The 16,008-nt window shown below is 47.8% G+C and overlaps 2 protein-coding genes across 2 annotated transcripts; both read left to right on the top strand.

Annotated features, from left to right (window-relative positions):
* Nucleotides 1-4,354: 4,354 nt before the first annotated feature.
* Nucleotides 4,355-5,197, top strand: PtA15_12A178 (uncharacterized protein; the record flags this gene model as incomplete). Its single annotated transcript, XM_053161761.1, has 1 exon — nucleotides 4,355-5,197. One exon carries the CDS (start codon nucleotides 4,355-4,357, stop codon nucleotides 5,195-5,197), a length of 843 nt encoding a protein of 280 aa, XP_053025747.1.
* Nucleotides 5,198-12,139: 6,942 nt separating this feature from the next.
* Nucleotides 12,140-15,787, top strand: PtA15_12A179 (uncharacterized protein; the record flags this gene model as incomplete). The annotated part of the gene is made up of 9 exons (XM_053161762.1): nucleotides 12,140-12,179; nucleotides 12,254-12,337; nucleotides 12,415-12,429; nucleotides 12,518-13,960; nucleotides 14,044-14,202; nucleotides 14,268-14,399; nucleotides 14,475-14,648; nucleotides 14,719-14,778; nucleotides 14,898-15,787. The coding sequence occupies 9 exons, from the start codon at nucleotides 12,140-12,142 to the stop codon at nucleotides 15,785-15,787; spliced, it is 2,997 nt and encodes a 998-aa protein (XP_053025748.1).
* Nucleotides 15,788-16,008: the final 221 nt, after the last annotated feature.

The following is a 16,008-nucleotide window of genomic DNA, read 5'->3' on the forward strand; positions in this document are numbered from 1 at the left end:
TGTTTACGGGCCCCCAAGGATTCATTATGTACCTTAAGTCACCACAAGACCCCCAAATGTAGCAGCTACAGTCTGATCAGTTCCCGAATATCACTACTTTGGTAGCTTCTGGGTGTTTCTGCCACTATATCTCATCCCAGCATGGGAATCCTTCTTCCATATAGTTGCCGAAGTGGTTAGGGGCCCCCAAGGATTCATTATGGACCTTAAGTCATCACAAGACCCTCAAATGTAGCAGCTACAGTCTGATCAGTTCCCAAATATCCCTACTTTGGTAGTTGCTTGGTGTTTCTGCCACTATATCTCATCCCAGCGTGGGAATCCTTCTGCCATATGGTTACCAAAATGTTGACAGGCCCCCAACAATTCATTATGTACCTTTACTGACCACAAAACCCCCAAATGTAGCAGCTACAGTCTGATCTGTCCCCAAATATCACTACTTTGGTAGTTTCTGGGTGTTTCTGCCACTATATCTCATCCCAGCGTGGGAATCCTTCTGCCAGATGGTTACCAAAATGTTGACGGGCCCCCAAGGATTCATTATGGACCTTAAGTCACCACAAGACCCCCAAATGTAGCAGCTACAGTCTGATCTGTTCCCAAATATCACTCCTTTGGTAGTTTCTTGGTGTTTCTGCGACTATATCTCATCCCAGTGTGGGAATCCTTCGGCGGAAGGTTATAAAAATGTTGTGAGGCCCCCAAAGTTTCATTATGTACCTTTACTGACCACAAAATCCCCAAATGTAGCAGCTACAGTCTGATCTGTTCCCAAATATCACTACTTTGGTAGTTTCTGGGTGTTTCTGCCACTATATCTCATCCCAGCGTGGGAATCCTTCTGACATATGGTTACCAAAATGTTCAAAGGCCCCCAAAGATTCATTATGTACCTTTAGTCACCACAAAACCCCCAAATGTAGCAGCTACAGTCTGATCTGTTCCCAAATATCACTACTTTGGTAGCTTCTGGGTGTTTCTGCCATTCTATCTCATCCCAACGTGGGAATCCTTCTGCCATATGGTTACCAAAATGTTTAGGGGCCCCCAAGGATTCATTATGGACCTTAAGTCATCACAAGACCCCCAAATGTAGCAGCTACAGTCTGATCTGTTCCCAAATATCACTACTTTGGTAGTTTCTGGGTGTTTCTGCCACTATATCTCATCCCAGCGTGGGAATCCTTCTGCCATATGGTTACCAAAATGTTTCGGGGCCCCCAAGGATTCATCATGGACCTTAAGTCATCACAAGACCCCCAAATGTAGCAGCTACAGTCTGATCCGTTCCCAAATATCACTCCTTTGGTAGTTTCTTGGTGTTTCTGCGACTATATCTCATCCCAGTGTGGGAATCCTTCGGCGGAATGGTTAGAAAAATGTTGAGAGGCCCCCAAAGTTTCATTATGTCCCTTTACTGACCACAAAATCCCCAAATGTAGCAGCTACAGTCTGATCTGTTTCCAAATATCACTACTTTGGTAGTTTCTGGGTGTTTCTGCCACTATATCTCATCCCAGCGTGGGAATCCTTCTGACATATGGTTACCAAAATGTTCAAGGGCCCCCAAATATTCATTATGTACCTTTAGTCACCACAAAACCCCCAAATGTAGCAGCTACAGTCTGATCTGTTCCCAAATATCACTACTTTAGTAGTTTCTGGGTGTTTCTGCCACTATATCTCATCCCAGCGTGGGAATCCTTCTGCCATATGGTTACCAAAATGTTTTCAGGCCCCAAAAGATTCATTGTGTACCTTTACTGACCACAACACCCCCAAATGTAGCAGCTACAGTCTGATCAGTTCCCAAATATCACTAAATTGGTAGTTTCTGGATGTTTCTGCCACTATATCTCATCCCAGCGTGGGAATCCTTATGCCATATGGTTACCAAAATGTTGACAGGCCCCCAAGGATTCATTATGTATCTTCAGTCACCACAAAACCCCCAAATGTAGCAGCTACAGTCTGATCAGTTCCCAGACATCACTTCTTTGGTAGCTTCTGGGTGTTTCTGCCATTATATCTCATCCCAGCGTGGGAATCCTTCTGCCATATGGTTACCAAAATGTTTCGGGGCCCCCAAGGATTCATTATGGACCTTAAGTCATCACAAGACCCCCAAATGTAGCAGCTACAGTCTGATCAGTTCCCAATTATCACTACTATGGTAGTTTCTTGGTGTTTCTGCCACTATATTTCATCCCAGCGTGGGAATCCTTTTAACATATGGTTACCAAAATGTTCAAAGGCCCCCAAAGTTTCATTATGTACCTTTACTGACCACAAAACCCCCAAATGTAGCAGCTACAGTCTGATCTGTTCCCAAATATCACTACTTTGGTAGTTTCTGGGTGTTTCTGCCACTATATCTCATCCCAGCGTGGGAATCCTTCTGCCAGATGGTTACCAAAATGTTGACGGGCCCCCAAGGATTCATCATGGACCTTAAGTCATCACAAGACCCCCAAATGTAGCAGCTACAGTCTGATCTGTTCCCAAATATCACTCCTTTGGTAGTTTCTTGGTGTTTCTGCGACTATATCTCATCCCAGTGTGGGAATCCTTCGGCGGAATGGTTAGAAAAATGTTGAGAGGCCCCCAAAGTTTCATTATGTCCCTTTACTGACCACAAAATCCCCAAATGTAGCAGCTACAGTCTGATCTGTTCCCAAATATCACTACATTGGTAGTTTCTGGGTGTTTCTGCCACTATATCTCATCCCAGCGTGGGAATCCTTCTGACATATGGTTACCAAAATGTTCAAAGGCCCCCAAAGATTCATTATGTACCTTTAGTCACCACAAAACCCCCAAATGTAGCAGCTACAGTCTGATCTGTTCCCAAATATCACTACTTGGGTAGTTTCTGGGTGTTTCTGCCACTATATCTCATCCCAGCGTGGGAATCCTTCTGCCATATGGTTAGCAGAATGTTTACGGGCCCCCAAGGATTCATTATGGACCTTAAGTCACCACAAGACCCCCAAATGTAGCAGCTACAGTCTGATCAGTTCCCAAATATCACTACTTTGGTAGTTTCTTGGTGTTTTTGCCACTATTCTTCATCCCAGCGTGGGAATCCTTCTGACATATCCAACTAACTTAAATCCACAGAATTCTGGACATTGAGATCTAAGTTTTGGTGTCTAAAATTGTCAAAAAAGAAAATTAAATCTACTACAATTACACAAAACTACAGACGTTGAAAAATCCTCAAAGACCGGAAGGCCCTATGGATGATCCTCCAGCTGTGCCGGAGCAAAAAGCAAAAGAGGGCCGGTTGTTAAATTAGCCAGGGAGGCCCTAATCAAGTAATTAGGTGGCTCCCAGGGAGGGGGCGGAACAAAACCGAATCCCCTGGGGTTCCTGTTACTCCACACACCCTCCTTATATACCTTTCAGCCATCAACTCAACACACCTTCATCACAACGCCGCATTAGCCACTCGTTGCGCGTTCCTCAATCCATCACCATGCCAACAGTCTCCGCCCCACCTTTGCCACGCTTGTGCATCCAACGTTCAACTGCAACACTCACCCCAACTCACGGTCCACACCAATCCTGCCTGCACGTTCTCGCCCGCCATCTGCCCAGATTGTCGTCCCACTCCCAACCAACAGTCCATTCGCCCCCTGCGCCACATCACATGACTGTGGCGCACGGTCCCAGTTGCAAACACCTCCTTGTCTTCTTCACCAGGGCACAATACACGCCAGTTTTGACCACTTCAACCTTGAAAATTGAGTCGCGCCGTTTCCAGTTTGCTTGCGGGCGTGAATAATTGAAAATGGAAGATTGGATTGCGTGGAGCCTCCCAGAATTGAGCGTATCAGTGAACGAATGCATTCATTTTGTTTGTAAGTCAACCTGTATCACAACAATAACTTCCCGACATGTTTGCTCATGCCGGTTTTCTCCGAAGGCTATGCAACGGTGAAGGGGGGTTACCCAGAACATCACTTTCAAAATATGGTGCTGGAACCCTTCAATCAAATTGATACTCATCTCAGCGCGGCGCCGGGGAGCATCCAAAGAGACTACGTATGTGGAATCAATTGGGGCAGATATTCCGTTTCAGATATGTTACGAGCAGCAACAGTTTCCTCTTCCAGCTGAAATAGTAGGCAGCTCAGCCCTCCATCCTCCCTCGCCATGGCCTTCCCCAACCGTCCACCCCCGCCCCAGTTCGCGGTTGTCTCCCAATCCGGCTCATCCAGCCCCAGACCCTCCCAGACCCGCCTCAACCGCTCCACCCGGCCGGACCCAGGTGTGTTTGGCCACATCCCTGGCGCGCCCCCCAGGCCGCGGTGGGAGAAGAGGATCGACGGCAGCCAGGCCGGCGTCCATGCCCCTGTGTTCTGATGCCCAACATTCTGCATGGGCGCCCGGGAGTGGATACCGTTACGATGGTCTCTACGAAGTCACGTGTTTCGATATTGTCAGAGATCCTTCAGGACTCACGGACTACAGATGTCTGCTCTCCCGCATGGAAAGGCTTGAGCAAGATCGCTACGCCCTCCCCATCAAATGGGACATGCACGGATGGGCGCACACAAAAGCCAACGAAGGGCGAGACCGGCAACGCGCAGAAGATGCCGGCCTAAATACCCCCAACAACCTCCTTGAGCGGAGAAAAGTCCGCCGCCCTCAAGAGTCCACCGCCTCCCAGTCACGGCCCACGTCTGCCCCACACCCGCCGCCGCCTCCTCCCCGTCAGTCCTTCCTGACTCCTTCCCACCAACGCCCGCCCCTTCAAGACTTGGCCAACCGCAACCGCCCGGCCAACCCACCCCTTGCCGCTACAGCCGCCCAACTGGGATTCCTACAGAGCTCCATCACGAGAGAATCTTTGGAGAAAATCAAGTTTACTCGCAAGCCGGCTGCTCCGGCTGCTGGCTCCTCCAAAAGGCCTGCATCCCCTCCTGCCGCCCAGACCCAACTCCCTGCCCCTGCCCGTCCCCCTTCTCCTTGGTTGCCCTCAGCTGCCATCCCCACAGCTCCTGCCTCGCTGAAAACAGGGCCAACAAGCGCCCCAGCTTGTGCGGCCTCTCCTCCAAAGTTTCAGCCAGCTGCCAGCCCCGCAGCTCGTCCGCTGGAGAAAACAGCACCCATCAACCCCCCAGCTCGTGCTGTGCTGCCTCTCCTCAGTTCCACACTTTTCTCAAGATTGGAATGGAGGCATACCTGACTGAGAACCTGCTGGGACTGCGTGGATGGGTGAACATCAGTCACCTGTGCGGCTTTCAAAAAAATCTTCTTGCCTGGTTCATTTCTGTGAGCTTGCAACCGGCGGTCATCATGGGGTGCTCGAGCAAGTACAAGTAAGTGGGGAATGTCTCAGTCTCCCTATTCGGGCGTTAATAATAACGCTTTGCAACGTACCGCACCGTTCCTGCTTTAAAGGCTTAGCAACTGATAGGACTCAAATGTGCCAACAGCGAGTCATTGACAATGGTTGTATTGCAAATGTACACTTTGTGCTACGCTGTCCACTATTTAACATGTATTTTAGTTGTGTTGCGCCTAAACCCAAAGGTTGGCCCACGATCGACGTTACCCTTCTCTTGCGCGAGATACCTGAGGTGATAGCATCATGGGGGCCAGATGTGCGGAAAATTGCACAACCCTCAACATCCAATTAAATATTATATTGTTGTTTGTTTCTGCGTATTATTGCTGTGTTTGGTTTTTGGTTGAAGCCGTGACGTGCCGTTAGTGAGGTGTTTCCCGACTGTGGATGGTCAAAGCGGGAAGTTGGTGTTGAGTTATACTGGAACTCAAGCCTCTTTGCCGGCTGCCTTCATGGGCGCGTTCAAATAACCATACCTGCGCAGGCAGGCGTGATCCCACAGGACCCATGCGCAGACCAGGTGAATCCTCTGACAGAGGGTAGGGGGGCGGGGGGGGGGGGGAGGCGAGAATACAGTTGGGTGGGGGCACAGCGGGTTGTGCCCCTGCGGCGGCGTAGCCGCCTGAAACTCTAGTGGTTACCAAAATGTTGGCAGACCCCCAAACATTCATTATGTACTTTAGTCACCACAAAATCCTGAAACGTAGCAGCTACAGTCTGATCAGTTCCCAAATTTCACTACTTTGGTAGTTTCTTGGTATTTCTGCCACTATATCTCATCCCAGCGTGGGAATCCTTCTGCCATATGGTTACCAAAATGTTGACAGGCCCCCAAGGATTCATTATGGATCTTAAGTCACCACAAGGCCCCCAAATTTAGCAGATAAAGTCTGATCAGTTCCCAAATATCACTACTTTGGTAGTTTCTTGGTGTTTCTGCCACTATATCTCATCCCAGTGTGGGAATCCTTCTACCATATGGTTACCAAAATGTTTAACGGCCCCCAAGGATTCAGTATGGACCTTAAGTCACCACACGATCCCCAAATGTAGCAGCTACAGTCTGATCAGTTCCCAAATATCTTCACTTTGGTAGTTTCTTGGTGTTTCTGCCACTATATCTCATCCCAGCGTGGGAATCCTTCTGCCATATGGTTACCAAAATCTTTTCAGGCGCCCAAAGATTCATTATGTACCTTTACTGACCACAAAGCCCCCAAATGTAGCAGCTACAGTCTGATCTGTTCCCAAATATCACTACGTTGCTAGTTTCTGGGTGTTTCTGCCACTAGATCTCATCCCAGCGTGGGAATCCATCTGCCATATGGTTACCAAAATGTTGACGGGCCCCTAAGGATTCATTATGGACCTTAAGTCACCACAAGACCCCCAAATGTAGCAGCTAAAGTCTGATCAGTTCCCAAATATCACTACTTTGGTAGTTTCTGGATGTTTCTGCCACTATATCTCATCCCAGCGTGGGAATCCTTCTGACATATGGTTACCAAAATGGTAAAAGGCCCTCAAGGATTCAGTAGGGACCTTAAGTCACCACAAGACCCCCAAATGTAGCAGCTACAATCTGATCAGTTCCCAAATATCACTACTTTGGTAGTTTCTTCGTATTTCTGCCACTATATCTCATCCCAGTGTGGGAATCCTTCTGCCATATGGTTACCAAAATGTTTAAAGGCCCCTAAAGATTCATTATTTACCTTTAGTCACCACAAAACCTCCAAATGTAGCAGCTAAAGTCTGATCAGTTCCCAAAATCACTACTTTGGTGGTTTCTTGGTGTTTCTGCCACTATATCTCATCCCAGCGTGGGAATCCTTCTGCCATATGGTTATCAAAATTTTGACAGGCCTCCAATAATTCATTATGTACCTTTGGGCACCACAAAACCCCCAAATGTAGCAGCTACAGTCTGATCAGTTCCCAAATATCACTACTTTGGTAGTTTCTTGGTATTTCTGCCACTATATCCCATCCCAGCGTGGGAATCCTTCTGCCATATGGTTATCAAAATGTTGGCAGACCCCCAAAGATTCATTACGTACCTTTAGTCACCACAAAAACCCCAAATGTAGCAGCTACAGTCTGATCAGTTCCCAAATATCTTCACTTTGGTAGTTTCTTGGTGTTTCTGCCACTATATCTCATCCCAGCGTGGGAATCCTTCTGCCATATGGTTACCAAAATGTTTTCAGGCGCCCGAAGATTCATTATGTACCTTTACTGACCACAAAGCCCCCAAATGTAGCAGCTACAGTCTGATCTGTTCCCAAATATCACTACTTTGGTAGTTTCTTGGTGTTTCTGCCACTATATCTCATCCCAGCGTGGGAATCCTTCTGCCATATGGTTATCAAAATTTTGACAGGCCTCCAATAATTCATTATGTACCTTTAGGCACCACAAAACCCCCAAATGTAGCAGCTACAGTCTGATCAGTTCCCAAATATCACTACTTTGGTAGTTCCTTGGTGTTTCTGCCACTATATCCCATCCCAGCGTGGGAATCCTTCTGCCATATGGTTATTAAAATGTTGGCAGACCCCCAAAGATTCATTATGTACCTTTAGTCACCACAAAAACCCCAAATGTAGCAGCTACAGTATGATCAGTTCACGAATATGACTACTTTGGTAGTTTCCTGGTGTTTCTGCCACTATATCTCATCCCAGCGTGGAAATAATTCTGCCATATGGTAACCAAAATGTTAAAAATCCCCCAAAGATTCATAATGTACCTTTTTGTAACCATATGGCAGAAGCATTCCCATGCTGGGATGAGATATAGTGGCAGAAACACCAAGAAACTACCAAAGTAGTGATATTTGGGAACTGATCAGATTGTAGCTGCTACATTTGGAGGTTTTGTGGTCAGTAAAGGTATGTAATGAAAGTTTGGAGGCTTTTCAACATTTTGGTTACCATATGGCAGAAGGATTCCCACGCTGAGATGAGATATAGTTGCAGAAACACCAAGAAACTACCAAAGTAGTGATTTTGGGCACTGATCAGACTGTGGCTGCTACATTTGGGGGTTTTTTGGTCAGTAAAGGTAGATAATGAGCGTTTGGGGGCCTGTAAACATTTTGGTAACCATATGGAAGAAGGATTTCCACACTGGGATAAGATATAGTGGCAGAAACACCAAGAAACTACCAAAGTAGTGATATTTGGGAACTGATCAGACTGTAGCTGCTACATTTGGGGGTTTTGTGGTGACTGAAGGTACATAATGATCTTTTGGGGGTCTGCCAACATTTTGATAACCATATGGCAGAAGGATTTCCACACTGGGATGGGATATAGTGGCAGAAACACCAAGGAACTACCAAAGTAGTGATATTTGGGAACTGATCAGACTGTAGCTGCTACATTTGGGGTTTTTGTGGTGACTAAAGGTACATAATGAATCTTCGGGGGTCTGCTAACATTTTGGTAACCATATGGCAGAAGGATCCTCAAGCTGGAATGAGATATAGTGGCAGAAACACCAAGAAACTACCAAAGTTGTGATATTTGGGAACTGATCAGACTGTAGCTGCTACATTTGGGGGCCTTGTGCTGACTTAAGGTCCATAATGAATCCTTGGGGACCTGTCAACATTTTGGTAACCATATGTCAGAAGTATTCCCATGCTGGGATGAGATATAGTGGCAGAAACACCAAGAAACTACCAAAGTTGTTATATTTGGGAACTGATCAGACTTTAGCTGCTACATTTGGAGGTTTTGTGGCCAGTAAAGGTACATAATGAATCTTTGGGGGCCTGTCAAAATTTTGGTAACCATATGGCAGAAGTATTACCACACTGGGATGAGATATAGTGGCAGAAACACCAAGAAATACCAAAGTAGTGATATTTGGGAACTGATCAGACTGTAGCTGCTACATTTGGGGGTTTTGTGGTCATTAAAGGTACATGATGAATCCTTAGGGGCCTTCAACCATTTTGGTAACCATATTGCAGAAGGATTCCCACACTGGCATGAGATATAGTTGCAGAAACACCAAGAAACTACCAAAGTAGTGATATTTGCAAACTGATCAGACTGTAGCTGCTGCATAATGGATGCGACCCCAAAGACAATATTTCATCTGTGGACCAGCCTTGGCTCAGCTGATGCTCAGCTGTGGACCAACCTTGGCTAAGACAATGCTCAGCTGTGGACCAGCCTTGGCTCAGCTGATGCTCAGCTGTGGACCAGCCTTGGCTCAGCTGATGCTCAGCTGTGGACCAGCCTTGGCTCAGCAGATGCTCAGCTGGGGAACAGCTATGGCTCAGGTGATATTAATCTTTTGAATAGTCTCAAAAAATCTGATACTCAGCTTTGGAACAGCCTTGGCTCAGCCAATGCTCAGCTTTGTACCAGCATTGGCTCAGCCGATGCTCAGCTTTTGAAATATTTTGGCCCAGCTGGTGTTAATCTTTGGAACAGTATTGTCCTAGCTGATCTTAAGCTCTGCACAAGTGTGAGCCTGAGTCTCTGTAGTGACAGCAGGACACAAGAAAGAAGGGGGAAATAATTGGATTTCTTTGGATAAAGAAAATACAATTATGAAAGAGAGAGAGAAAGAGAAAGAGAAAGAGAAACAGAGCAGGATAAGGATAAGGAGATATTCAAGGTTATTCTGGTGGGAATGCACATCTACTGGCAATGCTACCTCTTCAGAAGAGTGCTGCCAAGCTGTGCTAGAGAGTGCTACAGCCTCCTCTCACCAAAGAAACATGGAGGGATCCTGACAGATATGAAGGGACAGCCCTGTGACCAAGAATGAGGCAAAGTCCAACAGTTATGAAGGGACAGCCACTTGGTCAATAAGAGGCAAAGGCCAGCAGTTATAGAGGGACAGCCCTGTGATCAAGAGAAGGCAAAGGCCAGCAGTTATGGAGGGACAGCCCTGTGATCAAAAGAAGGCAAAGGCCAGCAGAAAAGAACAGATAAAGCAAGACACAGAGTTGTACCTCTGAGATAAACAAGGTTCAGTGAAAAAGGTTACTTACTGTCAATATCCTAGGCGCCTGTGACGGTAGGTATACTGGGAGTGTTGTAAACTCTTTGATGGTGATCCTGGGGGTATCTGGGGTGTGGTTTTGGTGTGCTGAAGTCTGTGTATCCGCCTCAGGCAAGGGGGATCCTGACTACAAAAATTTTCACAGTTTGCTTATGTAATTTACATATGTACATGTGGTTTGGCGCGCCTGGTAGCGCTGACACGTCACAACTGCGCATGCGCGCCACAACTCAATAGCTCAGGGAAGGAGTGTAGTTACAAAGAATTGGTAAGCTGTAACTAGGTTTAAAATTGCATGAGGAAACAGAATATGAAGTCAAAACAAGGTTATCTCATAAGATGAAAAAGATATGAAGTAATTCATATGTAAAAAGTATATAAAGGCAGACTTTAGGTCAGCTGAGTTGACTCTAAGGCTGACAACAAGCCTATTCTAAGATGATGCTCAGCTTTGGACCATTGTTGGCTAAGCTGATGCTCAGATTTAGAATATTCTTGGTCCAGCTGACACTTGGATTTGTTTCAGGCTTGGAATATCCAATGCTCAGCTGTGGCCCAGGCTCAGCCAATGCTCAGCTTTGGCCCAGGCTCAGTCAATGCCTACTGCTCAGCTGGTGCATTCCTGCAAGCTCTAAGACTTGGAGCAGCGCTGGGGTAGCTCTGGAGCAGAAACCAAAGCTGCATCATGTCACTTGCCATCAAGTGACCATTTTTCTTTTTCCTGGTGCCTCTAGCTTCGATCATGGCTGCATAAATATGTACCACCAAGCAAGCACCTACTTCAATAGGCTCAAGACAACATTTGGCAATTTCAACTGTCCGTATCTATCCTTTGACTATGTCTCTTTTGCCATTGCCACAAATTCCTACCCAGCACCCTCAAAACAATTGCCGGCCATTCGAGGACAAAGGACCTCAACGCAAGAATGTTTTTTAACGATGCAGCCCCCGGCCACTTCCTTTCGACTTCCCACTGGCCTTCTCCAATGGACAAGGTCAGAAATCGGCAGGATCTCATCCTGTGGTCAGGCCACCGATTGGACGCGTGGAAACTCATGCCGCCGGGGTATTTTTGCGATTTTGACGGTTTTCTGGTTTGAATATTTAGGTATGTAAGTTTTAGCTTCGATCATGGCTGCATACCACCAAGGCAAGCACCTACTTCAATTCCTTTGACGATGTATCTTTTGCGATTGCCACAAATTCCTACCCAGCACCCTCAAAACAATTGCCAGCCATTTGAGGACAAAGGACCTCAACGCAAGAATGTTTTCAACAATGCAGCCCGCGGCCACTTCCTTTCGACTTCCCACTGACCTTCTCCGATGTCAAATTGTCTAGTAGTAGCCAACAGATATAAGGTAAATAGTACCGCAGTACCGCCTGCCTTGTCCTTTGTCCTTGATCACTCTCAGTCGGGTCTTCTCCTTGTTTCCACCTTTCCGTAGCTTGACGCTCGTACTTTATCATAGACCACTTCTTCTGCAGCCCGGAGCTCTAATTCTTCCTAAGTTCAACGCGCCGCCCTCATATAGTATCCCCGTATCACCCTTTTTGGCAACTTTGGCAACCTCATCTCGGAGTTATTTGTGATCTTTGAAAATTCCCAGCCCCAACTCTTCAGTCCGTACAAGCTTCAATCATTTGTTTGCCCACACCTTGTAGCTTGAAGCTGATAGTTTTCTTAGCACTTTGCCCCTTTGAAACATAGCTTGGTTAACATTGACTACCCTTTTCTGACTCTGTGGGATTATGAAGCGCCCCGCAAAGGATCATGTCCGCCCATGGGAAGGTAATGATTGTTTTCCACGCATCAATATAATCGATAATTTAAAACTCACAATTATTTATGCTTGTCCCTCACAGATCCAAATAAACTCACCAACCCTCAGTTTCAAGAAGCTCTGGTGGCATTTGGAATCAAATTTAATCCTACCAAACGTCGTTCACGTTTGTTCCAGCGTTATGCCTGGCGCGCACTGAAGCTCCCAAATCTGTGGAACAATGGACCGGGCTGGACTCTGTAGAGCCACCGTTACCAGGTCAGCATTTCAGTAATATTCACAATATACCGTTGGATAGACAGATTTCTAATTGCTTCTGACATCCCTGTTTTTTTGGCCTTTCTAGCCTCGGATAAACTGTTTGTTGCCAAGCTGAAGATCTTCCTGGCTCTTTATGAGGTTGACTTCCCAGCGCAAGCCAACCGCGGGCATTTGGCCTTTTTGTATGATTCTCTGGTCGAACGTGTCAACAAGAGAGTTTCAGTCCGCGCCCGCAACGCCACTGTGACTGTTGTTGTCCCACCTCATATCGAGCACAAGAAACAAAAAGTCAACCCAAAACCACCCCGCAACATCAGTCCCAAGCCAACGTCCTCAGTCCCAGCGCCAGAATCCCACGATCTGAGGCTTAGAAGTCTTCCTAGCCTTGTAGGGAAGCACTCGGTCCCATTGCCAAAGTCCAACAATCCAACGTCCGCAAACCTCCCAAGCCAAGTAGGAAAGAGCAGGTGTACCAATACCGTAGTAAGCAAGGCTTACTTTTCGCCATATGACCAACGTGCACCTCAAGAAGATCGCTCCTTTTCTCAAACCTTACGATCACCATCCGGGGGATATCAACCCAGGCAATCCCCACGTCTGCGTGCTCACCCAGAGGCCGGCTCGCCATCTCACCACCACCGCTCTCACACTGAGCTGTACAACTCCGAGGCTCTGGTCACCATCAAGGAGGAATCTGACAACGAGCATGAGATCCCAACTCAGGTTCAGGACCCGCCTCCACATACGGAAACTACAGCCTTGCCAACCTCCTCGAACCTCCACTCTTCGCCAAGTGTCAAGAGGGAAGAAGATCTCGAGTCCCCCGCAAACAGCTTTTGCTCTTCCTCTCAACCGTTTTCTCATGCTACCTCCGAAGAGACGACCCGAAGTTCCTCTCAAGAGACAGCCAGAGAGTCCCCCGCAAACAGCTTTTGCTCTTCCTCTCAACCGTTTTATCATGCTACCTCCGAAGAGACTACCCAAAGTTCCTCTCAAGAGACAGCCAGAGAGTCCCCCGCAAACAGCTTTTGCTCTTCCTCTCAACCGTTTTCTCATGCTACCTCCGAAGAGACGACCCGAAGTTCCTCTCAAGAGACAGCCAGAAGTTCCTCTCAACAAATTTCTTGTGCTACCACCGAAGAAACGGGCAGATTTAGTCAGGCGAGCACCCAGCAGTCCATCCCCAAGTCTCCATTCCACACCCCTCTGATCCCTCGAGATCACGCCTTGGCTTCTCAAGAATCACAACTCGATTTTGCCGACCGGGAAGACTTGAGCAGGGGGGTTCACCTAAGCCTCCGGGAGTCAACCGAGGAAGCAATCAACGGGGAAGATCAGGAGGCCATCCCCGTGTCTCCCTTCCAAGTCGCTCCGACTCCTCAATGTTTTCACAAAGGTACTCCGTCCCCAGCCTTGGCCTCTCAAGGAGCATCTTTTGCTGCCTTGGCAGATACTAGCGAAGTGAGTGTAGAAGAGCCTTTGAACTGGACCAGTCGATCACCCTCTTCTTCGAATTCCCGGACCTCTTGTGAAGAAAAATCACCGGATCTGATTGACAGACCAATCACCCAGGACAACACCCAGGTTGATTTCTCACCTTCGCCAGCCAAGTTAGGGCGCGAGCCGGCAGCTCAGATTCACGTGATCATTCGGGAGATGCCTCCTCTGAACCATCCGAGGAGGCTTCAGTGCTTGCCGGCAGCAAATCTCCTCAATCACAGCCCTTTTCATCAAGTGGCCAGAGCCCCTTGGTAGGCCATGATTTGCCGAGTGAGTTTTTATTATTCACACAATTTTTCATCACTATACTAACTATTGGTCAGCCCATGACTCAGAATCAGCGGGCGAGCCCCGTAGGAGTCAAGCAAGAAACGCGCGCCGGTCCACCGAGATTTTACCATGCCGCCCGAGCTCATCTGTAGGTCAAAGTAAGAAGCGTAGTTCTCAGGACCACAGAGATTGGCCGGGTGAGTTTTTTCCACTGCCATCTGTTTTCACGATTATACTAATTCATTATACACTGTTGTGTCAATTTGTTGTAGAGGCCTCACGGCTCTTTCGGACTGAGATGGAGCAGTACTTGGATGAAAATGGAGTTGCGTACAACAGCACGACTCGCAACGCCCAAGTGACTGCAAGCTACAACCTTCTACGCGCCAGTCTCGCTGACTTTTGCAAACAGAGATCATCAAAACGCCCCAGAGCCCATAGATTGAGTCCTCTGCCCTCCTCTGTTAGGCCCTCACCCAGACTAACTGATTGATCGACTCCTATGCCCTCTGCAAGGCATGCACGCAGACGGAGTCAAATCAGAGTCCAGGCCAGCAGTGAAGTCGAAGACGCGGGGTTTGTGTACTCTGGGCCCGTTCCTCTTTGCCGTCCCTACATATCTCCGCCTCCCACCCGTGCCTGCATCCCTTCATCCTCTTCATCGCCGGCCTTATCGTCTGACTATCATCCTTCAGTGCCTCCCACTGAGTATTTGGTTGCCACACCTTCACAAGCCTCTTCTAGCGCGCGGTTCACCCATCGGTCCGCCAGTTCTTGTACCAGAAGCTTTCCTACCAAAAATGCAAGGCAGAAGAAATCCAAAAAGATCCGCTCCCCTCAAACAAAGACTTCCAACAGAGGGGAACAAAGAAAGCCAACAAAAACCCGCAGGTGGGTTCGTGCCCCTCGAGCCAGCCAAGAACCCCGCAACAACCGCATCAATTTTGTCCCCATTATTCCTGATGCTTCTACGAAGAGGAAAGATAGATCGCCTGATCCATCTTTGACCCCTGCTCCCGCTAAACGAACTCGCCCTGCCCGTAATGATACTTTCTCTAATGAACTGCCTGCCCTGCCTCAAGCCAGCACCTCACGCCATCGCAGACAACAACCAGCTCAACACAACAGCCACACCATACACCCGTCCTTACATGACAACAACGAGCTAATACACCTGTCCTTGAATGACGGCAACGAGCTAGCACATCTGAAAGCCGGGCTTTTACATCATGAACCTGATGATGAGGCAGACCAGATCCAAGGCCCAAGTGAGAGCAGCAGGCTGGACAATCTCCCTCCTTGGCGCCTTGCCTTGGATGTCTCTTCTCCCCTTCCTGACGCCTCCACGGCCTCACGAAGCCGTAAACCACCATCAATTTTTTGTGACAACAGCTTGCCTGACAACAGATTATCCCACAACGGCCTGTTCTCTCAAGCCCTTGACTCAGATATCCATTCCTCTGTGACTCTTGAAAGGAAAAGGAAAGTCCCGCATGATTCTTCCTCGATTAGCTTGCCACCTGCCAAACAATCTGGCCGCTCTGTTCCCACGCTCATACCCACCTCTTCTCAAGTTGGCCGTTGAAGACAAAGAGAAGAGCGACTTCGGCGCAACAGCCTCACAATTCGTCCATCTTTCCATGACGAGGATATTATTGTACCTAACCCTCCCACCAGGAAAAAAAAATAGTCACTTGATGGCAAGTGACATGATGCAGCTTTGGTTTCTGCTCCAGAGCTACTCCAGCGCTGCTCCAAGTCTGCTCCACCAGCACTTGTAGAGCTTGCAGGACTGCACCAGAGCAC

Source organism: Puccinia triticina, chromosome 12A (assembly GCF_026914185.1).
Source record: "Puccinia triticina chromosome 12A, complete sequence".
NCBI classification, from domain to species: domain Eukaryota; kingdom Fungi; phylum Basidiomycota; class Pucciniomycetes; order Pucciniales; family Pucciniaceae; genus Puccinia; species Puccinia triticina.